A 27,526-nucleotide genomic window follows, 5' to 3' on the forward strand; every position below is an offset into this window, starting at 1 on the left:
ATTCCTCATCCAACTTTCACCAGTGAGTTTAGCATCCGTTCATACTTTTCTGCATCAGTTATTATTATCCCAGTTTTAGCCAGAGGAAACTCCCTTCAAATGACTTTGTGTCCTTTTGATATGCCCATATTGCAAATGGCATTGCTTTTGGACTCTCTCTGGACAGAGCCAGGAGATTTATACATGTATATATATGTATATAATGGCTGTGTATGAAATGTATATATATTTTACATATACATTTATATCTGTATATGTGTTTAGCTGTATTTGTGTAATTATATAAAACTAAGTTTATACTGATGCCTCAATCCTACCAGTACTGTGGGCTTTATTCTACCCTTCTACGTTTCCACATTCGTACCTTGCTTCTCCAACTGTGAGCAGTGTGACTCCAGTTATCCTAGTACATTTACTTATTTGACCTGTATCCCTGTTGTAGCCAGTTTCCTGACCCATGGACCTTCTGCTTGACCATACATATGATCACGTGGGCTGACTTGCTTCTGTTTCCTGTGACTACATTTTAAAGTAACATTTAACTACATTTTATTTCTTCTTTTCCTTTATTGTCCAGGTCTTCCAAGATTTGCCAGCCAACCAGAACCTTCTTCAGTTTATGCTGGGAACAGTGCAATTCTGAATTGTGAAGTTAATGTAGATTTGGTCCCATTTGTGAGGTGGGAACAGAACAGACAGCCTCTTCTTCTGGATGATAGAGTTATCAAACTTCCAAGTGGAACACTGGTTATCAGCAACGCTACTGAAGGAGATGGGGGACTTTATCGCTGTATAGTTGAAAGTGGTGGGCCTCCAAAGTATAGTGATGAAGCTGAATTGAAAGTTCTTCCAGGTATTTATTATCAGGACTTGTGGTTTTATGGTTATTAATGGGTAAAAATTGTACTGTTAGAATTATCTCTTTTAATAAGCACTGTTAAATATGTAGTGTGACAAATTAATGTCAGCATAAGAAGTCTCAGTTTCTCACAGGCAGAGAAAAGAAAAAGTGCCAGAAAGATTCACTCTTGGGTGAATACATCAGTAGAAATTTATCAAGCGGTAAAATGTGTTTAATATCTGTGGCATTCTTCTTGGCCAAAGACACACTAAGTCCGTGTTTTGTCTAGTCTCTATCTGTTCCTTTCCTGTAATGGGGTACTTCATATAGTTCGATCTCTTGTCAGAATCCAGACTCACTCGGGCTAGTTCATGGAGGGGATAGACAGAGTAGTAAGTGATAACAGCAGCTCTGGAAGACACTGGTAAGCAGGGTTCTCAGATCTTTATAGCGCTCCCCATTTTAATGTAAACTCAGCCCCTTCCTCCCTCTGTTTGTGGGTTCTCACTCTTTCTGCCCCTGCTGACTCTCCTTCTCTGTTTCGTGTGTCTTTTCTCAGCTGTGTACCCTTCTGCTTACTCACAACTGCCTCTCACGTGTTGCTCACATGACAGCCTATTGCTGTCTCCTGGCCTTTCAGCTTCCGTTCCCACTGTTGGGTGCCAGAGTCCATATTTCTTCCTTCAAACCTGAGTTTATGAATATAATGGGGCTATCTTTACATTGTTTGGACAAACTTTTTTTTTTTTATATTTTATTTATTTATTCAACAGACGGAGATCACAAGTAGGCAGAGAGGCAGGCAGAGAGAGAGGAGGAAGCAGGCTCCCCACTGAGCAGGGAGTCTGATGCTGGACTCTATCCCAGGACTCTGGGATTATGACCTGAGCCGAAGGCAGAGGCTTTAACCTACTGAGCCACCCAGGCACCCCAAGGGCAAACTTTTTTATAAACATTTACTTCATAGGCTAATTTTTAGTCTCTGGCTTGGCTTGCAAGGTGAGCCCAGTGTTGTGAGCAGTGATGCCTAAAGGTGTTCTTGATGGGCTTTGAACTGATTTCTTTTTTTTTTAAATGTAGTTTCTTTCTTTGTCATCATCGTCCATGCCTTTGTCATTCCTGTCCCTGTGTGTTTTCAGCTTGGCAGCCACAATTATTTTTTTCAATGTTTATTAGATTGTAAAATAAAGTGTATATTAGATCATGTTACATCTTTGCTCAAAACCTGATGGTTTCTCATCTTAGAGTAAACATTAAAGTCCTTGGCCTGTCAGGCTTTGTATAATCATTTTTTAAAATATTTTATTTATTTATTTGACAGAGATCACAAGTAGGCAGAGAGGCAGGTAGAGAGAGGAGGAAGCAGGCTCCCTGCTGAGCAGAGAGCCTGATGTGGGGCTCAATCCCAGGACTCTGGGATCATGACCTGAGCTGAAGGCAGAGGCTTTAATGCACTGAGCCACCCAGGTGCCCAGGCTTTGTATAATCTTAATGCCACCTCCCTCCCTATCTTTCTCCTTCCATCTGGTACTCTGCTCTCCCTCACTCTGTGATTGTGGCCACCTTATGTTTCTAGAACACTCCAAACATTAGTAGAAGACAGTATCTTCTACTCGCCTTTTGCTCTGACTGGAATCCTCTTCCTCAGATACCTGCCTGACACAACTGTCTTATTTCTCTGCTCAAATGTTACTTCATTGTTAAACCTTCCTTGGCCATTGTTTAAAACAATAGTCTTCCATATCTCTCCTGGTACTTCTTTTCCTCTTAATTTTATTTCAGAACATATCCATTGTCTGATACACAATGTCTTTTATTTCTTGTCTCTCTCCCCCAGTGGTATATAAGGTCAGCAAGGGTAGGGAATTTTGTCTACTGTCACGAGTGGTAACTGGCACATAGAAGCCAGTAAATATTTGTTCAAATTTATTTGTTTCTATCAAAATATGATTAAATTTAGCTAAATCCCAATGGAAAAAAAGGAAACTATTGCCATATTGCAGTGTCCCCCAACCCACTTCCCAACTTGCATATATATGGCAGAGGTCCTATAGAAATAGGACCTGGGGTACCATTCAAGGAAATCCTCAAAACCAGATCCAGGGAAACAAGATTTTCAGTGTCAGAGGATGAATCATTATATCTGATGAAACAACCATAATATGGTTGTTTCCATATCTGAAACAACCAAATTACTGAATGTTTTATTTACTTCAGTGAGGGAAAACCATAGTTACTCAGCATCGCTTTCTTAATGCAAACTGCTGATCGCATAAAGAATTTGGGGGAAGACATATTTGGTGTGTTGGTTAAGGAGCAAGAGTGGGTTGATTGTCAGCCATAGAGGCATGTTTTGTGGTTGGTTACAGATGTGAGAGCAAGTTAATGTCCACTTTAGAAGCAAGTGATTCCACTGCTGAATGACGGACTTTTAAAGCCTGAAGCTGTCACTCATTGGCTGGCTTTCAAAGGCTTGTTTGCTGAAGCGAGTTGTCACTCATCCATTAGACAATGTTTTCTTGTTACCGTGGCTACAGAACTGTCATTCGTTAGTTACACATGTTTAAAGCCAGATCTGGTGGTGGTTACCATGGCTGTAGAACACCTTTTTCTGAGAATATGGGGACAAGAGTCCTATCTCTTTGACTTTTTCCCTCAAAACTGAACCCTGGAAATACCACTCCATCAAATAGAGAGCCCTGTCTTCTAGCCATTGGAGTGTGGCCTTCTCAGATGTTCATTAGAGGAGTAGCTGTATAAAGTGAACACACACAGCGGCAGCCTAATAGTCGTACCATTATAAAAATCAAGGGATTGACAGACTAAGTGAGCGAGTTAAAGAGATGAAACTCAAGAAAGATTTTCAGAAGTAACACACAGATGTAGGGATGGAAAGGAAACCTCTTATGAAATCCCTGTGAATGGAGAGGGTGCTGTTAAGGATCCTGAGCTTGCACAGTCTTTTCTGTCTTTGTACCACTCATGAAACATTTACTTCATTCAATGTTTTTAATGTGAAGGGGATTCTTGTTAAATATTCCTCAGTTGACCAGTGAGCACCCTGAAGTTAGGAGCTACAACTTCTATATCCTCGAGGTCTCCAGAGAGCCTAGCACAGTGCTTTAAGTGACTAAGGAAATGTTTGCTAATTTATTTTTTAAGATTTATTTATTTAATTGGGGAGGTAGAGGGAGGAGGAGAGAGAGAATCTCGAGGAGATTCACTGCTGAGCTCGGAGCCTAAAGCAGGGCCCAATCTCACGACCCTGAGATCATGATCTGAGCCAAAATCAAGAGAGTCAGATGCTTACCCAACTGAACCACTCAGACACCCTGAAATGTTTGCCAATTTAAATGGACTTTTTTTTTTTTTAAGATTTTATTTGTTTATTTGACAGAGATCATAGTAGGCAGAGAGACAGGCAGACAGAGGAAGGGAAGCAGGCTCCCTGCTGAGCAGAGAGCCTGATGCGGGTCTTGATCCCAGGACCTTGGGATCATGACCCTCGCTGAAGACAGAGGCTTAACCCACTGAGCCACCCAGGCGCCCCTTAAATGGACTTTTTTGTGTCACTTTCACTTAAAATATTTTGTTATGCAAAACCACATAGGGTGCCTGGGTGGCTTAGCTGGTAAAGTATGCAACCCTTGATCTTGGGGTCATGAGTTCAAGCCCCACATTGGGGATAGAGTCTACGTAAAATAAAATAATAAAGCCACACAGACTGAACAGGAATTTGCCATCCCTCATCATTAAAGTAGTAAAGTGCTTTCTTAATTATGGTCTTTCATTTTTTAAATTTTTTAGATCCTGAGTTCACTTCAAACTTGGTATTTTTGAAACAACCTTCTTCCTTAGTCAGAGTCATTGGTCAGAGTGTGGTGTTGCCATGTGTTGCTTCGGGACTTCCTACTCCAACCATTAGATGGATGAAAAATGAGGAGGCACTGGACACAGAAAGGTAATGTCTGCCTAAAAGCCTTTTTAGCCTTTGTTTGAGACTTGGTCTAATCTAATTGGGGACTACTGATTAATAATGAAAAAAAAATTACCTATTTTTATTTAAGCACATTATAATGCTCATTTATCATTCTTGAAATATTTTATATGGTGTATATGATTAGGATGTTTAAAGAAAAAATTGCTTCCAAAATTTCAAAATAAGAAGTAATTATTCTGTTTGTTCTTTCTAAGCTACAGTATACTTAGCTTAAGGCCTCAAGACCTCCTTCCCTAAATTGTTGCAGGAGTTTCTGGTCCTGACTAGCCTGACTTCTCATTCCTTTTCATGTGCTTTTTTGTTCACAATAGTTTTTTCCTTTATTCTAAGAATAAAAGAGAATGCATTCCTCATCCTTCTGTTTTTGCCTTTTAAAATCATACCAGCTTCTTCGATGATCATAAATCCTTCCTCTTCCACAAAAGCCATTTCTCTTAATGTCAGCCATCCTGTCATCCATTCCTCATTACTTCGTGTGTAATGGATACTTGGCATATGTAATGGGTGCTTTTCTCTGTTGTATTCTGATAAAAGAACCGTGGTGGTGGTGGTGGTATTTAGGTATATTTTGTTTCCAAAGCAAAGTCATTTTGTGTGTTGCAGGATGTTCAGTATCTTCCGTGGCCTTTATCCACTATATGCAAGTAGCTCCCCTAAGTTGTGATAACCGAAAATGTTTCTAGATGTTGACAGGTGTCCCCTTAGAGGACAGAATGGTCCCCAGTTAAGAAATAGAAATAGAAATCTGATGTAACCATGTATGAAACTTAAAATTTTTCGTAGCTAGATTAAAAAAAAAAAAAAACAAGATGTAACCCCCCAGTACTAAATACAATAGTAATAATTTATATGATGCACCAGTTAAAGTGAAATGTAGTTATACCAAAACAATAAAGTTGTGGTTAGTGTTGCTTCAGCTTTTACATTTAAATAAAACTAAATAAAATTCAAAGTTCAGTCTTAAGTCTTTCTAGTCACATTTCAATTGTCAGAGACCACCCGTGGCTAGTGGCTTTTGATGTGGACTGAGCAGGTCTAAAGATTCCCAACTGAGTAATCCAAAGTAAGCAGACTGTCTTAATTTGTGTACTGAAGTAACCAAGACCTGGGAAAGGGTTAACTCTCTAGTTAGCTTGGTGATCAACCTTCAGTGATAGGTGGGAATGATAGAATGCACTAAGGTGTTTCATTAGCAAAACTGACGGTATCATTTCTAGTATCTCTTTTTCTTTCTCAGCACCCACCCAGTCACCAACTACTTCTGCCCATATTTTACTTTCTTTCTTCCCATTCCTTTCCCCAGCTAATTATTATGCAAAGAATTTATAAGACTTCTAAGGAATATTTAAAACTTGTGCTAACTGAAACATAGGGGACCTTTAAAAGGGGGATAAAAATTTGAAGCTCTCTTAGGGTAGAAATTTATTTTTTTATTTTTTTAAAAGATTTTATTTTTTTGACAGAGATCACAAGTAGGCTGAGAGACAGACAGAGAGAGAAAGGGAAGAAGGCTCCCTGCTGAGTAGAGAGCCTGATGCAGGGCTCGATCCCAGGACCCTGGGATATGACCTGAGACGAAGGCAGAGGCTTAACCCACTGAGCCACACAGGCATCCCTAGGGTAGAAATTTAAATTGGCTACATGTTAGAACAAAATCTTTATCAAGAGTAGGAAAGCTCAGGCTCCTGCGGGGCTCAGTCCATTAAAGGTCTAACCCTTGACTTCTCTTAAGGGCATGATCTCAGGGTGATGAGATCCAGCCCTGCACTGAGCTCCACACCCAGTAGGGAGTCTGTTTGGGATTTTCTCTCTCTCCCCCTTCCCCCCTCCTGCCCTGCCCCTTTCCCTGCTTGTACACATGTGTTCTCTCTCTCTCTCTCTCAAATAAATACATCTTTAAATTACTTTTTTTTTCAATTTATTTATTTTCAGAAAAACAGTATTCATTATTTTTTCACCACACCCAGTGCTCCATGCAAGCCGTGCCCTCTATAATACCCACCAACTGGTACCCCAACCTCCCACCCCCCCGCCACTTCAAACCCCTCAGATTGTTATGGACTTTAAATTACTTTTTAATTAAATTTTATTTATTTGTGAGAATGCAAGTGGCGAGAGGAGCAGAAGGGAAGGCAGAGGAACAACTAGATTCTGCACTGAGTGTAATCCAAAGTAATGGGGCTTGATCTCAGGGTCTGAGTTTATGACCTGAGCCTAAACCAAGAGTAGGTTACCTAGCCACCTGAGCCACCCAGATGCCCCAGAAATAAATAAATCTTAAAAAAAAAAAAAGGAGTAGGAAAGCTGAAATAGGTTCTTTTTAAAGTTTTTGTATTTTATCATCATAGAAGGAAATTGTGAAAATAAGGAGATCACAGGTGCTGTAGAGGGTAGGGAGCCCTGATCATGGAGAGAGGTGAGAGAGAGAGAGGAGTACACAGGAGATCGCACAAGGAAAATTCTTACCCCAAGTGGGAAAACTAGAGGGGCTTATTTTTGTGAGTTTTTAACAACGAATGAGGCTCAAAGATTGGAGTTTTAGAGGTCCGTGGCATGGTTGGTGTGGAACCCTGAGGGCATTGCAGTGCTTCTGTAGAGAAGGAGGACAGATAGCCAGGGGCAGATGGTGAAATCTGAGAGTGCACTGGGAGAGACGATTCCCCCTTCTTGGAGTGCATCTGGAAGAGATGGCATTGACTCTCTGGGAACAAAAGAGCCACTTCCCATGCCACTCAGCATAGGTGCGGAGCTACCTGCAGAGGGTGGCTAATTTGGATACTGACTCTTCACTGTGCTTCTCTTCAAACCCACACCCCTGTGCTTTTGTACAACTGCCCTTCTGGGACAAACCTGAATCAGTCCCAATGCAGTGAGACCCTCCTTTAGAGGACCAGTGGGGGCTTCTACCATGTCAGGTCCCAAATATTTGGAGTTTTAAAACTCAGCCTGCCTGAGATAGAACATGGGTTCACTGAGCTACCAGGCAGGCACATGGCCCAGACACAGATAGGGTGAAGGCAGTGAACTGAAAGACACCTGGGACACATGAGGGAAGATTGTTCATTCTTCTGGGAGGGCTTCCCAGGCAGCATTGTTTGAGAACTCCCCTCTCCAGGGACAAGGGTGGGCACTGGTACCATTTCTCTCCCCTACTCCTCAGCATAAACTAACTTCAATAAGTAGCATAGTGCCAGCAGTGGCAGCCTAATCCAAGCGGCCTACACCAAGTCCCACCCCACTGCACTCTGCAAGTGCTGCTTTTCATAGGCAAGTGTGTCTGAGAACCAGAGCAGCAGCACTCTCCCCTAGAATACCAGCATAAAACCCCTGCGTGCACCAGGTTTACTGACTATAGAGCTCTGCAAAGCTTTAGCTCTAGTGGAAATAGCATTAGGTCTCTCTTAATAAGCAGACAAATCAGAGCGCACCTAGTTAAAAACCACCACACTCTGGCCAAGGTCCAAACACTTCCCACTGCAGGCAAGAAGAAATTCTGCAGAGGGCTGACCTGAGGGAAAAAGCAGCCAAAACATAGCAGCAGAGTGTATACAGCATACACCAGAAACACTTCTTGAAACACCAGGCCCTGGACAGTATATGACCTCTTCCTCATAAAGCCATTAATCTCAGCAGCAGGAAACAGAACATTCTGGCTTTCCTAACACACAGAAGACAGACACCTAGACATAATGCCAAGATGGAAGAATTCATGCCAAAAGAAAAAGAGGTCATGGCCAGGGATCTAATCAAAACAGATAGAAATAATATGCCTGATCCAGAATTTAAAGCATCAGTCATAAGGCTACTAGTTGGGCTTGAGAAAAGCATAGAAGATACCAGGGAGTCCCTTTCACATTAGACATTAAAACTAGTCAGGCCATAATAAAAAAATGGTATAACCAAGTTGCAAAACCATCTGGATATAATGACAAAGATGGAAGAAGCAAAGGAATTAATGAGTGGTACAAAAGAGAAAATTATGGAAAATAATGAAGCTTAAAAGAAGAGGGAAAAAAATTTGGGATCACAAATGTAGACTTAGGGGACATGGTGACTCCATAAAGCATAATTTTAAAAAAAGCATAATAACATTTATATTATAGGAGTCTTAGAGGAAGAGGAAAAAAGGAGTGGAGGGTTTATTTTGGGGGAAATTATAGCTGAAAACTTAGCTAACATGGGAAAGAAAACAGACATCCGAATCCAGGAGGCACAGAGACCTCCCATCAAAATCAAAATCAACAAAAGCAGGCCAACACCCAGATGTATTGTAGTTAAATTTGCAAAATATAGAGATAAAGAAAAAAATCCCAAGAGCCACAAGATAAGAGAAGTCCCTAACTTACAGTGGAAGACAAATAAGGTTAAGAGCAGATTTCTCCACAGAAACTTAGCAGGCCGGAAGAGAGTGGCATGATATATTCAACATGCTGAATGGGAAAAATATGCAGATAAGAATACTCTATCCAGCAAAGCTGTCATTGAGAATAGGAGAGATAAAAAGTTTCCCAGACAAACAAAAACTAAGGGAATTCATGACCATTAAACCAGCACTGCAAGAAATATTAAAGGGGCCTCTAGTCTTCAAAGACTAGAAAGAAACAGAAAATCTCCAGAAATGACAGAACAAGCACTAAATTCATATCTGTCAATAATCACTCTGAATGGGGGTATGGAGAGGGTAGTTGGATTATGGACATTGGGGAGGGTATGTGATATGGTGAGTGCTGTGAAGTGTGTAAGCCTGATGATTCATAGACCTGTACCCCTGGGGTAAATAACATATTATATGTTAATAAAAATAATTAATAAAAAAATCACTCCAAATGTAAATGGACAAAATGCACCAATCAAAAGACATAGGGTGTCAGAAATGGGAAAAATTGCTATATGCTGCCTACAAGAGACTTATTTTAGACCTAAAGACAGGAGCAGATTGAAAGTGAGGGGATAGAGAACTATTTATCGTGCTAAGGGACTTCAAAAGAAAGCCAGAGTAGCAGTACTTATGTCATACAAACTAGATTTTAAGCTGAAGACTGTAACAGGAGATGAAGAAGGGTACTATATCATAATAAAAAAGCCCTAGTCTTCTAGCAAGAAGACCTAACAATTATAAATATTTATGCTTCCAATTTGGGAGCACCTAAATATGAGTAACAAACATAAAGGAATTCATTGATAATACAATAATAGTAGAGGACTTTAACACCCTACTTACATCAACAGACAGATGATCTAGGCAAAATCAACAAGGAAACAGTGGTTTTGAATGACACACTGGACCAGATGGACTTAAAGATATGTTCAGAACATTTCATCCTAAAGCAGCAGAATACACATTCTTATCGAGTGCACAGGGGACATTCTCCAGTACAGATCATATACTAAGTCACAAATCAGACCTCAGCAAGTACAAAATGATTGAGATCATACCATGCGTATTTTCTGACCATAACGCTATGGAACATGAAGTCAACCACAAGAAAATATTTGCAAAGACCAGAAATACATGGAAGTTAAAGAACAAAACAATGAATGGCCAACCAGGAAATTTAAAAAATTTAAAAAAATACGTGGAAACAAGTAATAATGAAAACGTGATGGTCCAGAACTTTTGGGATACAACAAAAGCTGTCATAAGAGGGAAGTATATAAGAATACAGGCCTATCTCAAGAAGCAAGAAAAATCTCAAATATGCAACTTAACGTCACACCTAAATGATCTAGAGAAAGAACAACACATGAAGCCTAAAGCCAGCAGAAGAAGGGAAATAATAAAGATTAGAGCAAAAATAAATGATACAGAAACATACACATGATAGTAGAACAGATGAATGAACCCAGGAGCTGGTTCTATGAAAAGAGTAAAAGTGACGGACCCCTAGCCAGATTTAACAAAAGAAAAGAGAAAGGACCCAAATAAATAAAATCACAAATGAGAGAGGAGAGATCACAGTCAACACCACAGAAATAGAAACAATTGTAGGAGAATATTATGAAAAATTATATGCCAACAGATTGGGCAATCTGGAAGAAATGGATAAATTCCTGCAAATGTATAAACTACCAAAACTGAAACAGGAAGAAATAGAAAACTTGAGCAGACTGATAAACCAGCAAAGAAATTGAATCAGTAATCAAAAATGTCTCAAAAACATAAAGTCCAGGGCCAGATGGCTTCCCAGGGAATTCTACCAAACATTTAAAGAAGAATTAATACCTATTCTCAAACTGTTCCAAAAATAGAAATGGAAGGAAAACCTCCAAACTCATTCTACAAGGCCAGCATTACCTTGATCCCAAAACAAGATGAAGATCCCACTAAAAGGGAGAACTACAGGGCCCTATCCCTAATGAACATGGGTGTAAGAATTCCTAATGAAATTCTAGCAAATCAAATCCAACAGTACACTAAAAGACTCATTCCATGATCAAATGGGAGTTACTCCTAGGCTGTGAAGGTGGTTCAGTATTTGCAAATCAGTCAGTGTGATACATCAATAAAGAAGAGGTAAGAACCATATGATGCTCTCAGCAGATACAGAAAAAGCATTTAATGAAGTACACCATTCATTCTTGATAAAAACTCTCAACAAAGTTGGGATAGAGGGGATGTACCTCAACATCATAAAGGCCATGTATGAAAGATGCACAGGTAATATCATTCTCAGTGGGGATACACTGAGGAGCGTTTCCCCTAATGTCAGGAACATGACAAGGATATCCACGCTCACCATTGTTTTTTAACCTAGTACTGGAAGCCCTAGTCTTCAGATGTCAGACAACAAAAAGAAATAAAAGGCACCCAAAGTGGCAAGGAAGAAATCAAACTGTCACTATTTGTAGATGACATGATAATTCATGTAGAAAACTCAGAAGACTCCTAACAAAAAATGGTTAGAACTGATACATGAATTCAGTAAAGTCACAGGATACAAAAATCAATGTACAGAAATCTTTTGCATTTCTATACACCAATAATGAAGTAGCAGAAATAGCTATCAGAGAATCGATTGCAATTACAGTTGCACCAAAAACCATAAGATATCTAGGAATAAAACTAACGGGGTAAAACATCTATACTCTGAAAACTATAGAACACTTAGGAAGAAATTGAAGAGGACACAAAAAAATGGAAAAAATTCTATGCCCAAATATTGTTAAAATGTTTATACTGCTCAAAGCACTCTACACATTTAATGCAATCCCTGTCAAACTGCCATCAGCATTTTTCACAGAGCTAGAACAAACTCTTTCACAAACATTTTTCACAGAGCCTAAAATTTGTGTGGCACCACAAAAGACCCTGAGAAGCCAAAGCAGCCCTGAAAAAAGAAAAGCAAAGCTGGAGGCATCATAATTCTTAATTTTAAGCTATATTACAAAGCTATAGTCATCAAGATATTATGGTACTGACACAGAAACAGACACATAGATCATTTGAACAGAATAAAAAACCCGAGAAGTGAACCCACAACTGTATGGTCAACTAACCTTCAACAAAGCAGGAAAGAATATCCAATGGAAAAAAGACAGTCTCTTCAACAAATGGTTTTGGAAAAACTGGACAGCAATATACAAAAGAATGAAACTGGATCACTTTTTTATACTGTACACAAAAATAAATTCGAAATAGTTGGAAGACCTAAATGTGAGATGGGAAACCATCAAAATCCTAGAGGAGAACACAAGCAGCAACTTCTTTGACCTTGACCGTAACAACTTACTAGATATGTCTGTGAAGTTCTTAACAAACGTGCTCTCTTTAGCCAGAGGACCCAGAAAGGGAAAGCATAGCAAGACAAGAAGTGTAATACTAAAATCACTCCTACTTGAACCAAACACTACAGAAGAAACTGCAGCCCCACCTTCACCTACGTGAGCATAAGCCAAGTGGGAAGGCTAACCTGCCACCCTTACCAGCTTGTAATGAAATCCCGCAGCCTGTATGGGATCAGAGGCTAAATAAGGAACCCTCTCTTTTGCTGTGTTAGTAGAAACCATATAAGGACCATGGACTTTAATCCCACCTGGCAGTAGAGACATTCCTTCCCTTCCCCCTGGGGATAGTATTAAAGAGGCCCTGTGGAGAGTCAGAACTTTCATCATCATGTAGTATTGAGGGCCCCCCTCCATGGTGTCAGTGGACACCATGTAGGGAATGATAGTGAGGTATTCCTACTGCACCAGCCAGAGGACAGTATCAGTGAAGGCCTAGTGGGGACTCAGAACTCACAACCCTGTTAAGGAATAATAAGAAATCCACACCTCCCCTTGGGTATTAAAATGAAGACTGAATAGGGAACCTGGACTTCCACCTCCCTCTGACAGTAATGAGGTGGTTCCTCCCCCTTCCTCTAGAGCAGTATTAGAAGAAGCCACCTAAAATGAAAGGTTTGTTAAAAATGCTGTCTTTCCTCCATTGACCTGCTTTCACATCTTTGTCAAAAATTAGTTAGGGATTTTTGTTTGGTGAGGTCCAGAGTCTCATAATATACCCCAGATATCCATATTTCAATTTAAAATCACTCATCATACCAAGAGCGAGGAACATCTCAAATAAGAAAAGACAACAGATGCCAACATTGAGATGGCAGGTTTTAGAATTATCTGATACATTTTAAAGCAGTCACCGTAAAAATGCTTCAACAAACAATTACAAACATACTTGAAACAAATGAAAAAAAAATAGAATATTTCACCAAAAATGTCAAAAAGTATTCTCGAATAAATAGCAGGTTTCAAGAACCAAATAGACAATTTTGAACTTAGATAATAAAAAAATAAAGAAAGACAACTGCTGTATAGTCTCACTCATATGTGGAATTTAAAAAAACAAATAAGGTTTAAAAAAAAAAAAAAAGAAACACACTCTTAACTATAGAGAACAAGGTGATGGTTACCACAGGGGAGATGGGTGGGGGAATGGGTGAAACACGTGATGGGGATTAAAAAGCACAATTGCCATCATGGGGGAAAAAAAAAAGAATCTAGGTTATAAAGCAGAAATTAGGCACCAGGAATCAAGATTGGGTTAATTCAGACCAAGGCAGCAGAGGACAAAGCCAAGCCAGGCAAACAAGTGTTTTTGAGAAGGGCAATTCATAGTCATTGAAGAAAAGACATAACCTGTTACTGCTCTTATTTTCTCTTCGTGAAGGCTGCTCTAACCTCAAGTTTCATTGAAGAAGAATTAAGACAGTTTTAATCCTTGAGAATAAGGAGGAGGAATGGAGAACATTCCTGGCCACTGGGAACAAACTGGATGGCCATCCTTCAGAAATGGAGGAAAACTGCCCAAGATGATCTTGGCTGTTTATAATGAACAAATGCTCAGAAATAACTTTATGCAAAGGACTTTGCATTTTTGGAATTCTTGTTTATGAAGCAATTCTGAGCATATAAGTGTGTATCTTCCACATCATACAGATGAATGGACCATAAAGAGAAAATCATTTGTATTTCTGTATACTAGCAATGAACCTGTGAACACCGAAGTTACAGATATAATAGTATTTACTATCACTCACAAAAATTGAAATGCTTAAGTTAAAAATCTAACAAAACTTGTTAGATTTGCATGCTAAAAGGAACAAAATGCTAATGAAAGACATCAAGATGATCTAAATAGATAGACCTTCTGTGTCTTTGGACTAGAAGACTCAGTAGTAAAGATACCAGTTCTTCAAACTGATACACAGGTTAACTCAATTCCTGTCAATATCCCAGCAGGATCTTCTGCAGATATAGACAAGGTTATTCTAAAATTGAGATGGAAAAGCGGAAAAGAACTGGAATAATTAACAGTTTTTTTGAAAAGTGAGAAGAATCAGTCAACCTGATACCAGGACTTTGTATCTAGCTACAGTGATCAAGACTGTATCCCCCCCCTTGATGGGGGGATAGTCACATATATATCACTGGGGCAGAATAGAGAATTCAGATTTAGACCAAACAAAAATCCCTAATTTTTGACAAAGTTGTGAAAGCAGGTCAGTGGAGGAAAGACAGCATTTTTAACAAACGCTACTGGAGCAGTTGGTCACCTGTCTCAACCTGTGTCTCACAGCTCATATAAAAAATTAACTCATGGACCTAAATGTAAAACACAAAATGAAATTTGAGAGAAGAAATACAGGAGAATACCAGGATCTAGGACTGGGCAAAGAGTTACTGGATCTGACACTGAAAGCATAGTTTATGACTGAGTGCTTGGTCAGCTGAGCATCTGACTCTTTTTTTTTTTTTTTTAAAGATTTTATTTATTTATTTGAGAGAGAGGCAGTGAGAGAGAGCATGAGCGAGGAGAAGGTCAGAGGGAGAAGCAGACTCCCCGTGGAGCTGGGAGCTGGATGTGGGACTTGATCCTTGAAAGCACAGTTTATGAGAGGAAAAGTTGGAAATTGGATTTCATCAAAATTAAAAACTTTTGCTCTATGAAAGACCCCACTAAGAGGATGAAAAGATAACTACAGAGTGGAAGAATATATTTGCAAACCACACCTTTGACAAAGGACTAGTATCTAAAATGTATAATAATCTTTCAAAACTCAACAGTACAAAAGCACATAATCCAATTAGAAACAGGCAAAAGACATGAATAAATGTTTTACTGGGAAATATGTGGAGATGGCAGAGAAGCACAAGAAAAGTTGTTTAACTTCATTAGCCATAGGGAAATGCAAATTAAAATCACAGTAAGATACTGCTACGTACCTATCAGAATAGCCATACTTTGTAAAAATTGACAGCATCAAATACTGTTAAATGGGATCAGTCTGACATTGCTGGCTGGAATGTGGAAATGGTACAGCCACTCTGTCATTGGCCTTTTCTTTAAAAGCTTACCATGTTGGAACTACCCATATGACCCAACATTAACACTTTGGGGCATTTATCCTGTAGAAATGAACTTCATGTTCCACACAAGTTTGCCTATCTGTATTCACAGCAGCTTCATTTGTAATAGCCCCAAACTAGAAACAGCCCAGATGTCCTTCATTGAGTGAATGGTTAAACAAACTAAGGTATAGCCACACTGTGGAGTTCCTGCCAAGCAATAAAAGGAAGGATCCCTTGTTAATATGCAACAACCTGGATGGATCTTTGGAGAATTATGCTGAGTGAAAAAAGCCAATCCCCAAAGGCTATATACTGTATGGTTTTATTTATATAATATTCTCCTTGAAATGACGAAATTACTGAAATGGAGAACAGATTGCCAGGGGTTCAGTTGCAAGGGGTTGTGAGGAGGTGGGAGGAAAAGGAAAGGGGGTGTGGCTATAAAAGAGCCATGGGAGGGGTCCTCGTGGTGATGGAAATGTGAGTGTCTGGTTGTGATGTTGTACTCTACAAGATTACCGTTGGGAGAAACTGGGTAAAGACATACGTACAGTAGGTCCCTGTATTAGTTTTTGTTTTCTTTTTTTTTTTAAGATTTTTATTTGTCAGAGAGAGCACACATGGAGGGTTAGCACAACAGGCAGTGGAAGAAGCAGATCCCAGGACCCTGGGATCATGACCTGAGCCCAAGGCAGATGCTTAAATGACTGATTCACACAGGTGTTCCCCCTCTGTATTATTTCTCAAAACTGCAGTTACCTCATAATAAGTTTAATGAAAACAACAACAACAACAAAAGAGAATAAGTATTGTTCCCTTCCTTTCCTGCTGTTTTAAAAGAAGAGATGGCCTTTTGTGCTCTGGATTTTACTACTTTCCACTTTCTTCAGCACTTTTATGAATCTTCTTTTCAAAATTTTTTCTCTCCATTGGCTCCTTCTCTTTTTCCTATAAAAAGGCCTACCTTTCTCTCACTCAAATAACAACACATAAGAAACTAAATTAAGCAATTTTTTTGTTTGTTTTTCCCTTTCACACATACTACCCTAACCTTAAGAATCTTCCTGGAGAGGGGCACCTGGGTGGCTTAGTGGGTTAAAGTCTCTGCCTTCAGCTTGGGTCATGATCCCAGGGTCCTGGGATGGAGCCCCAGCATCGGGATCTCTGCTCAGTGGGGAGCCTGCTTCCCCTTCTCTCTCTGCCTGCCTCTCTGCCTACTTGTGATCTCTGTCTGTCAAATAAATAAAATAAAAAAAAAATCTTCCTGGACATGAATTTCTTCCTCAGCTTCTCTAATTCATCTATAAGATCTTTCATGGAACCTCCTAACCATCTCCGAAAACCACCAGTTACCACAGAATACTCCAGTTCTTCCCATACTTACTCCGGCTTCATTCCAGATACATCTTCACGTTCCTGCCAGAGTGATCTTTCCAAAGCTCAGATCTCATGACATCGTTGTCAACCCTCTCCCCACTTCTAAAAATATTTAATGAACTTTCATTGTTTTTAAGTTAAGGACTCAAATTTTTAAAATGACTTTCAAAACCTTGTATAGTCTGGCTCCATCTCATCTTTCTCTTTCTTTTTTCTCTCTTAAACTTGGTCACACTGGTTATTTTCAGATCCTGAAACACTGTGGTACTTTCTGCCACCATTCTCTTGAATATGCTACTCTTTCTTTCTGAAATCTTTTTCTTCTTCTCATTCTTTAGTTCAAGGGTTACTTTGGTCAGAAAAATTTCATTCCTAATTTCCTGGTAGGTTCTTCTAGTATAGTATTTTTTGAAATTATCATCTTTCATGTGTGTCTTTGCCCCTGAGTTGCACAGAAGCACTGGTTGTGTTTTTGCTCACTGTTGCATCCCCAGCTGCTATCTGACACACAGAGGCACAGCAGTAAATATTTGCTGAGTGGATGAATCCCTCTCGTTACCTTCATTGTCCATTGTTTTTAAGAGTTGTCAATAGTTTTTGCCATCTTTTTACCTCTGTTGTTACTGCCAGAGTTCATCTTTTTCTCTTTAATTCTGGACCATTAAAATAATTTCACAATCAAAGTTTCTGCTTCGAGTCTTTTTCCCATTCCTCTTGTCCTTCACTAAATCGTGTGATTTATCTCCTTCAAGGCCTTTCCTTTGGCAAAACAAGCAAACATAAAGTCTCCATAGCACACCAAGGTCTCCTAGACTGACCTCTGACTGCCCAGGGACACACACCCTTCCTTTGTCCAGCAGCACTCAACCTAACTTGGGTCCAGTGACCATGTTTACTTTTTAACATACTGTTCCTTTTGCTATATCTTTGAATTTTGGAGTTTTAAAGACTTGGTTGCCATCTTACTGGAAGCTATCACATCATCATGTGAACAGGTTTAATGAGTTCTGTCAAACTAACAGCCATTCCTCCTCCCCGGCTTCTTTCAAGGGAGTAAAATCAATTCCATTAAGAAAGATTGACTTCTGGGGACGCCTGGGTGGCTCAGTTGGTTAAGCAGCTGCCTTCGGCTCAGGTCATGATCTCAGCGTCCTGGGATCGAGTCCCACATCGGGCTCCTTGCTCGGCAGGGAGCCTGCTTCTCCCTCTGCCTCTGCCTGCCTCTCTGCCTGTGCTCGCTCTCTCTCCCTCTCTCTCTGACAAATAAATAAATAAAAATCTTTTAAAAAAAAAAAAAAGAAAGATTGACTTCTGTACTGGCACTCAGTTATGGCAAATTTGAAACAAAACAAGTATCAGGAGTATTTTTTAGTATAATTATTAAATAGAAATTACTGTATCTCAGTTCAAAAGTACCCTACCAAATAGTATTTCAAATTACATTCCCCTCAGCTGGGTATCATGTGTGTATATTGCTGATTTTCCACTCGTGGGCATTGTTTTCCATTTCTGAAGACTAGTACTAATTTTTTCTCGTGAAATAGAGGATTTTAAATTTTGTAAATTTTTCTTATTTTGTGAGGCATGGAAATCGTGTCTTATCTCTCCGTTTTATCCTAGTAGTTCTTGCTCTGTTCTGTGATATGTTCATTGCTTCTCTATCTCATCATGTTCAGTTGGGATTTGAGGTAATAAGAAGGCCACTTGATAAAGTTGAGTCAGGATCTCTTGCAGGGTATTTCATAGAGAAGCCACCAAACCTGATTCTGGTTTTCCTCTTTCATTGTCCAGAAACTTAATCTTGTGTATCAGTTTTGGGAAGCTTAATTACTCAGGTTCAGAGCATACTGAAATTTAAGCCAGAATAGCTCTTTACTTAGGATGAGAATTATAAATGTGGCACAGACCAAATAGTCATTTCCTCTCTTTTTTCCCCATCAGGAATTCTATATGAAAAGCCATGTTTTTTGTTAAGCGTAGATACAGGTACGAAATGTGACAATATTAAGATTTGAGAGAAATATCTGCCTATGAAAACCAGTTTAGACATAGAACCTCCAAATAAAAATAAAATTATAACTCCACAAACTTGGATCCAAATCAACTAAACTTGTTTACTTTATAAAAACTTGATGAGAATATTGATTTCTGATTTTTTCCCCTTAGTGTTATAGGATCACTTTTTTTTTTCTTTAAATAGTCTCTTTAAAAGATTTAAATCACTATACAGATTTAGGTTATCGTGGTCAGTGTCCTTGTTGATAATGGCATGATAGCATGTTCTTCCCTGGTAACCACACCCAGGTTGCTGCTCTCTGCCAACTCTGTTCTCTCCCTTCCCTGTCCCTTTTCCTCCCTTTCTTAGCCAAGCCACCATAGGAAACTTTCAGTAGGCAGGGTGGCCTCACGACTTTGTGTTTCTGATCTGACATTTTACCTTCTCCAGTAGTCCCCTTAGTGTGGCATCGCTGTAGTGGAGTGACAGATTGATTCCAGACTTCAAAATTAAATCATTTGCAGGAAAAAATGGGGAGATCTGGGAGGCAGGGATGGATTGTGGGGAGTGGAATTGGCTACAAAACTTGTATACCTTTGAGAATAATAGATGTGTTTAGAGATAGGGTGCCAGGTGGCTCAGTCGGTTCAGCATCTGACTTTTGATTTTGGCTCAGGTCACAATCTCAGAGATGTGAGATCCAGGCCCGCTTTGGGCTCTACACTTGGTATGGAACCTGCTTAAGACTCTCTCTCTCCCTCTCCCCTACCCCTCTCCACCCCACGTTTGCATGCTCTTCCTCTCTCTCTCAGAAAAAATATGTGGTAGATATAATTCATTGTAACATTTTGATTTGTATTTGTCATTATTTATGCATGTTAAATATGAGCAGAGTAAATTGGACCAAATTAAGTTCTGCTAATTTTGTTAGTCTCTCTGTAGCCATGTAAATAATAATGCATTTTAAGTGTTTTCTCTGTTTTATGTGAAGAGTTTCCCAGTTATTGTTTTCCTAGTTCTGAAATGTGCCAATATTTTTTTATGCAGCTCTGAAAAACTGGTGCTGCTGGCAGGTGGTAGTCTGGAGATCAGTGATGTTACTGAAGATGATGCGGGGACTTATTTTTGTATCGCTGATAATGGAAATGAAACAATTGAAGCTCAAGCAGAGCTTACAGTACAAGGTATGTCATTATTTCCTGTATAAATAAATTCTGTGGGTTTGCTAATTGTTTAACATTAAAGTAGAAGAGATAATACAGCGTAATAGTTAAAACCCTGAGCTTTACACCAGATTGCTTAGGTTAAATTCTTGGTCTTATATGTCCTAGCTATATAACTATAGGAAACTTACTTAACCTCTCTGATGCTCATTTACCTCATCTGTAAAATGGAGATAATAAGAGTACTTACCTCATTGGGGTTGTTTAAGGACTAAAAGAGTTAATACTTGTAAATTCCTAGAATATGTCACTAGAATATGATAAGAACCCAGTTAATTATTGCTATTATCTATAGTAGTAGTATGGGGAAGGCTGTGTTCTGGGGCATCTGGAAGGTTCAGTTCACTTTTCTTAGTTCACTCAGAGAGACTTCTTACACTCTGACCTAGAACCGTTTATCTCCTAAGCATTGGTGTTCTTCCTTTCAGGAGAATAGATCACCCAGGATGGAATGCACTATGTCTCTCAATGTAACATGGTCATCTCTTTGATTACTTGATGATGTATCTCTTCCTGTTCAACTAATGTTGGTCCTCATAGCATCTTCCCTTATAGGTTCTCTGATTTAGAAGTCTGAGAAAATGAACATGGCATTATCTCTCCTTTATCTCTGTGTCCCTTATTCTTCCTCCATATTGAAATGTACCATGAGAGGAATATTTGCTATCTTGCCTATAATTTATCTACACCCTCATTTTACCTTTGTTTCAACTAAAAAATTTTAAGACCTTTCCTATTACTTTCAGGAAATCCAACTTTGGTTGGATATGTAGAGATGTATTTTGGCTCATAATATTCATTATAACCTTGTCTCAAATTGTATTGTATTTGATATAATACTTCCTAATCTGTGGTTTAGGGTTATTCCATATTTTTATGAAAGTTTGTTTCTCTTGGCTCACTGGTGGGTTTCAGAGTAGGAAGTATGATAGCCACACTTATACTTCCAATAGTCACCAGAGGAATCAAATTTGTTTTGTTTTATATATAACATATATATTTGTTCATTTTTGCTAATCTCTACACCCAGCGTGCAGCTTAAACTCACGACCCCGAGATCAAGAATTGCATACTCCACTGACTGAGCCAATTTGAAGGGTTCAAATTTGTTTCTGATAGGAATTGGGGACTGCTTGGGGTTCTCCTATGCTGGCAAAAGCACAGAATGTTTATGTTCTCTGTTGCTATTTGTGAATGGATTCATCATCTCTGAAAATCAAAAGAGCAAGCCTTAGACTGTAATTATTACAGTTAATTACATAACTATTGCCTCACTTGAGCTCAACCATCATTCTTGGCTTGGTCGAAGGTTGGCTATGACCAATTGTAGAATGACCAGTTTCTATTTCTATTTTATTTATCTGTTTATCCATTTTATTTCTTTTCCTCTGTGTGTGGGTGGGATCATACAAGTAAAATATTAGTGAACTCCATCCATCTTATTTGGTCCCGGTGCCTCCCTTACTAGATGTTTTCTCTTTTTGTTTTTACCATTAGTCAGATTCTTGGTCTAACACTCTCTTCCGTTTCTTACCTGTGCCTCAGTGTCCTCCACTGTAAAGTACCTTGTTACTAACCTCAGATGTGAGGCATAGTGTTTGCTGTATATGTTGGTTGCATTTGTCCATCTGGTGATTTTCTGCTTTTTAACTTTAATTTATTGTTTGGAATTGAATTAAGACTCTTTTAGTAACTTACTGTATTTTTTTTTAGTTATAAGATAATGCATACATATTTACAGTTTTTACCTAGTTCCATCTTAATCTATGGCCTCTAATTTTCGAGAAAGTGCCCTTTAAATGAGTACATTCTAGAAAACTGAGGAAAGATTAAGAGTAAAGAAACCTACATATTAAAAATTACTACAGCCTTCTCTAATTAAACAGCATGGTATTGGCCCAAGAGTAGGCAACCAAAAGGAATAAAATCCAGCTGTTATAAGTAATTCTAGAACTTAAAACTATTATCAAAGCAGCAGTTCAGTTTAGAGGGGAAAAAACTTTTATTTACTAAAGGGTATTGGTAGAATAGATTTTCAAGCAGGAGAAAATAAAGTTGGTCAAAATATGAAAAAATGAAGAACATGTTTTAATGTTTGTATTATCTGTGCTGGAAGAGACAGTCTGAGAACAGGAAAGAACATGTCAAGCAAAAACCAACAAATGTTGACAACATACATTTTTTTTTAAAGTTACACAGAAGAGCCCCTGTAAATAAAGGCTAAATGCAAATGATAGACTAGGAATAGTTGTAACACATAACTGAGAAAGGGTGAGAATCATCAAAATAGAGTTTCTAGAAACTGATTATAAAAAAAAATCTGAGGAAAATTTACAAAGAATATGAACAGGAAGTTCACAAACAAGGGTTTATTAATGTTTGCATTTCTTTATTGACAGCCAACCATACTACTAGTGAGAAAAATACAAATTTAAAAGGTGACCTGCTTCTCAACCATTATATTGGCAAAAATTGAAAAGATTTTGACCTCCAGAGCATGTGGCGGGGTATTGAGAACTGAGAATTATTGTTGTTAACATATCACCAGTCGAAAACATTGCCTCGTTGGTACTAGATATTGTATTCCTCAGTGAAATTTAGTTTTTAGTTGAATTAGCTTTTTTGATATCCTCCTTATAGGGAACAACCAAATTCATTTCTTTTTTTTTTCCAATTTATTTATTTTCAGAAAAACAGTATTCATTATTTTTTCACCACACCCAGTGCTCCATGCAAGCCGTGCCCTCTATAATACCCACCACCTGGTACCCCAACCTCCCACCCCCCCGCCACTTCAAACCCCTCAGATTGTTTTTCAGAGTCCATAGTCTCTCATGGTTCACCTCCCCTTCCAATTTACCCAAAAGCACATACCCTCCCCAATGTCCATTTCTTAACCAAGTCTGACCAGCTGTCCACTGATTCTTTCTCTTCCTCCCCAACCTCACTTGTTAGGTCCTTTCATTTCTTGCCTCCTGGTGAAAACACATCCTATCTGCTAACTTCTCTATTTCTGACATAGTTTCACATCAGCTTGAGGCTAATAGTTGTGCACATGTGTTTGAGGGTGCCTGCCATGGTCTTTGATCTGCAGTAGAAGACTGGGGAGTTGTGGTGCTTGAAGATGCTTAGAGGTCAAAAATGTTGAGCAGAAGAACTATAGAGGTTTTTTTTTTTTTTTTAAATTTACTCAAAAGTTTACACAGTGCTTTATAAATCCATGGTTAATGAAAAGTTAGAAAAATAAATAAAATGTATGAAGGTAGGGTTGTTAAGCGAGTCCATGAAAGAATTAGGAAGCACTTATCATTACTGTCTAAACTAGATGTCCCAGGGTAAATTTTATGGTTATACAATATTGTACTAACAAATTTTAATTTTCCATTTTGCATCACATTTTTTAAAAGATTTTATTTATTAATTTGAGAGAGAGAGGGAGAGCAAGCACGAGACAGGGGAGAGTCAGAGGGAGAAGCAGACTCCCTACTGAGCAGGGAGCCTGTTGCAGGACTCAATCCCGGACTCCAGGATCATGACCTGAGCTGAAGGCAGACACACAACCCACTGAGCCACACTGGTGCTCCCTGCATCACATTTCTGAACTGGATTATGAGTGGTTGAAATTGAACAGAAGTTCTGCACCACTGATAAAGAAAAGAGTTTCTAGGCCGGTTTGCATTTTCTTTCAAACTAGTCCCAGTCTTGACTCCTTCACACAAGATCAGCTCTGAAGAAACTAGAGGAGTAAGAGGGAAGTGTGGGGAGACTAAGGCTCTCATGAATCTGTATGTGTCTCGGTGGAGTATGTGTGGGGGTGGTGGCTATAGCCTGGGACTAAGGACTGCATGAGGAAGCAGTGAGAAAATAGATTGGAGGGCTATTAAGTTCTATTGTTATTCCTCTCTGGTGTTGCCTGAAACTGTCTTTCCCTGTTCTTTCCCCACAGAAGTGAGCAGCAGTGGCTCAGGCCTCCATGATTATTCAAAAGATCTGCTAGGGCTCTGATGGCATTAATATAAATGAGGGTGGCCTGACTAATTGCCCACTAGGGATAACTACCTTTTTTCTCCCCTCTCAAACTCCCATTGGTGTGTTTCAGCCTAGCAAGACTGTGCCCAGTGTTGTTTCTCCGAGTTTATGAGAGGAAACATATGTGGAATGCCCAGCAAACTGGAGTAAACAGCAGTAATTCTAAGGTCCCTGGGGCTCTTTGCTCTGGGGATCATGCTCCTCTCTTGTTAATTTCACCAGGTTGGCTACAGTGAGGTCTATAACCATATGTTACTAGACAGAGTGACTGGTTCCCCAGGAAAACATTAGTTTATAACCAGACTAGTCATATGGACACAGGTACAGTACAGTTACTCTCAAAGACAACTAAGTGAATAACATATACCATTGATGGAGGATTTTTTGAAAAAGATTGATCAGGAATTAAAAATAAACTTAACAAATGTATTTCAGGAGATTAGAAAAATGCAGCAGTACTATGCAAAAACAAGAAAACATAATGTAGAACCAAGTAGAAATAGTAGTTATGAAAAATGTAAAAGTAAAGAATAGAATAGACTGGATGGTGGTCGAAGGTGAACAGTTGATAAACTCATGTGTTGGAAGATGATGCTTTTGAAAAACTCTTGAGAAGACAATATTAAATCACAAAGAGAACACATGGAATAAAAATCAAGAGGCATGAAAGTTAGATGTAGAAGAGTTTCTTTCCTGGTAAATAGGAATCCTTAAAGAGAGAACAGAAAGGGAGGAGAAAATATTTGAAGAAATGATTAAGATCAGTTTCTCAGAATTAAAAAATAATGGAAGACCTTAGTCTAAAAGGGCTTAAAGACTTCTGTGTGTAAGTGGGAAGGAAACCCCAACCTTGGACCCATATAGTTACAGATAGTATCAAAGACAAGGACAGAATTCTTAAAGCTTCCAGTGATAAGGAGCAGATCACCTATAAAGGAAAAGAATGATATTGCACCTAATATCAATTTTGAGAAATCTGATTTTAAGAGGAAAATGGAGTAATGTTTCTTAGAGTGTTAAAAGAACATTGATTCCACATGGAATTTATATCCATTCAAAATGTGAGTTATAATAAAAATCCTTATCACATAAGACCTCAGAGGGTTTGCTGTACAAAGATACACACTGAAAACACTTGTGGAATACTTAAATTAGAAGAGACACTTTCAGGAAATGCTGCAGGAGATAGAGGAATTTTAAGATGTAGCCCTCAAATTCTTTGGCAGTCCTCCTAATGAGTAGTGAGCTTTATGTCCCTTGCCCTTGAATCTCAGTGGACCTAGAACTATTTACATAAAAAGAGTATGGCAGAAGTGGTGTCATATGACTTCTGAGGCTTATTAAAAGGCCATGGAGATTCCTCCTGGTTCTTTTGGAATTACCACTCACCAGTCACTTCTTGGGCTCTACCTCTCAGAACCCAGCTGCCATGCTGTGCAAAGCCCAAGCCACAAAGAAAGACTGCCCACCTGGTCATCTAATCAAGGGGCCAGATATGTGAATGAAGAACTCTCCAGTTGATTTGAGTCCCTAGCTTTCTAAGTCAAACCTACACATTCAAGTTTTTATAGACATTGGGGAGCAGAGATAAGCCATTCCTGCTGGGCTGTCTTAATTCCTCATCCAAGGATCTATGAGCATAAGAAAATGGTGATGGTTTTATGCCACTAAGTTTTGAGCTGGTTTGCTGTGCAGCAGTAGTACTTTGGGAAAGTGCAAAAAGTTTTTTTAAAAAGGCTAGAATCAAAGTAAAAATATATCAGTGATAACCCAGAACTAAAAACTTTGGCCATAACAAGTGTGGGGATAGAATAATATATTCCATTTGATGGAGAATTAGTCGAAAAAATAACCAAGAATTAAAAATAAGTATGATAAATATATTTCAAGAGATTAGTAAGATATAAGCAATATAATTGATATTTCTAGGATTACTGCACCAAACAAATGAATAAACTGTTTTTTTTTAATAGGGCCTGTGAAACAGTTACTAAAATATGCCACATATACTGACCACAGTACAATTCTTAGCAGATTTTAGAGAATTGAAATTCTACAGATTTGACTACTGTGAAAGTTTGGAACTAATTACGAAAAAGTAACTTTAAAAATTGGTCATTTGAAGATCTCCTGGTGCTTGGGCATTAAGTGAATCACTTTGAAATAATCCATGAATCAGAAAAGAACTAATGATGAAAGTTAGGAAATAGTTTGAACTAATAGAGATATGACCTATCAAATCTTATGGGAAACTTAGAAAAAATTTATAACCTTAAGTACAGGTATTAGTAGAGAAGAAGACTGAAAAAAATCAGTGACTTAAAACATCTATCTCAAAAAGATTAAAAAAAGAGAGAAAAAGAGAGAGAGGAAAAAAAAGAAAAAAGAATAGTGAACTTACCCCGAAGGAAATAGAAGAAAGGAAGTAAAGACAAGAGCAAAATTAATAAAATAGGAAAAACCATTCAAAATACAGAGTTTCAGCAAAGCTAAGGGTTGGGTGTCCTTGTAAAGCACAACAGCATTGTTAAACACCTGACAAGACTTATATGTAAGTCTTGACGAAGGTCCATATTTAGATAAAGGGTGTGCGAACTACAGATCGTAGACTAGATCTGTCTGACTGCTTGTATTTATATAGCCTGTGAGCTAAAAATAGCTTATACAGTTTTAAATGGTTGAAACAGGAGAATAATATTTAGTGATATATGAAAATTTAATGAAATTCAGTTTTATTGTCCATAAATGAAGTTTTATTGGCACACAGTCATATTCATTTAGGTATTGACTGCTTCATTTATATATTGGCTACTTCTGTGGAGTTGAGTAGTTGTGAGAGACCTCATGACCAACAAATTCTAAAATATTTACCCTTTCAGGGTATCTGGGTGGCTCAGATAAGGTTAAGCGTCTGTCTTCAGCTCAGGTCATGATCTCCAGGTCCTGGGATCAAGCCCCATGTTGGGCTTCCAGCTCAGTTGGGAGACTGCTTCTCCCTCTCCCACTGCCTCTACCTCTCCCCCTGCTTGTGTTCTCTCTGTCTCTATCTCTCTCTCAAATGAATTAAAAAAAAAATCTTTAAAATACTTACTCTCTGGTCCTTTTCAGAAAAAGTTTCTACTCTTGATGTATACCTTGTAAAGACTCTTACAGATCAACAAGGTAAACAAAGACAGATAAACCAGTAAAATATCATCAAAAGACTTGAGCTGCTA

The 27,526-nt window shown here is 38.6% G+C and overlaps 1 protein-coding gene across 8 annotated transcripts in view; it reads left to right on the forward strand.

Moving 5' to 3' along the window:
• Positions 1-27,526, forward strand: part of NEO1 (neogenin 1) — a 238,380-nt gene that overhangs the window by 73,382 nt on the left and 137,472 nt on the right. For all 8 annotated transcript variants that reach the window (XM_044231480.1, XM_044231487.1, XM_044231483.1 and 5 more), the window contains exons 3-5: positions 578-853; positions 4,649-4,802; positions 20,107-20,243. In XM_044231480.1, coding sequence (XP_044087415.1) covers positions 578-853; positions 4,649-4,802; positions 20,107-20,243 — 567 coding nt within the window. The remainder of the gene's footprint in view (positions 1-577; positions 854-4,648; positions 4,803-20,106; positions 20,244-27,526) is intronic.

The sequence above is a fragment of the Neovison vison genome, chromosome 13 (assembly GCF_020171115.1).
Source record: "Neovison vison isolate M4711 chromosome 13, ASM_NN_V1, whole genome shotgun sequence".
In the NCBI taxonomy this organism is placed as follows: domain Eukaryota; kingdom Metazoa; phylum Chordata; class Mammalia; order Carnivora; family Mustelidae; genus Neogale; species Neogale vison.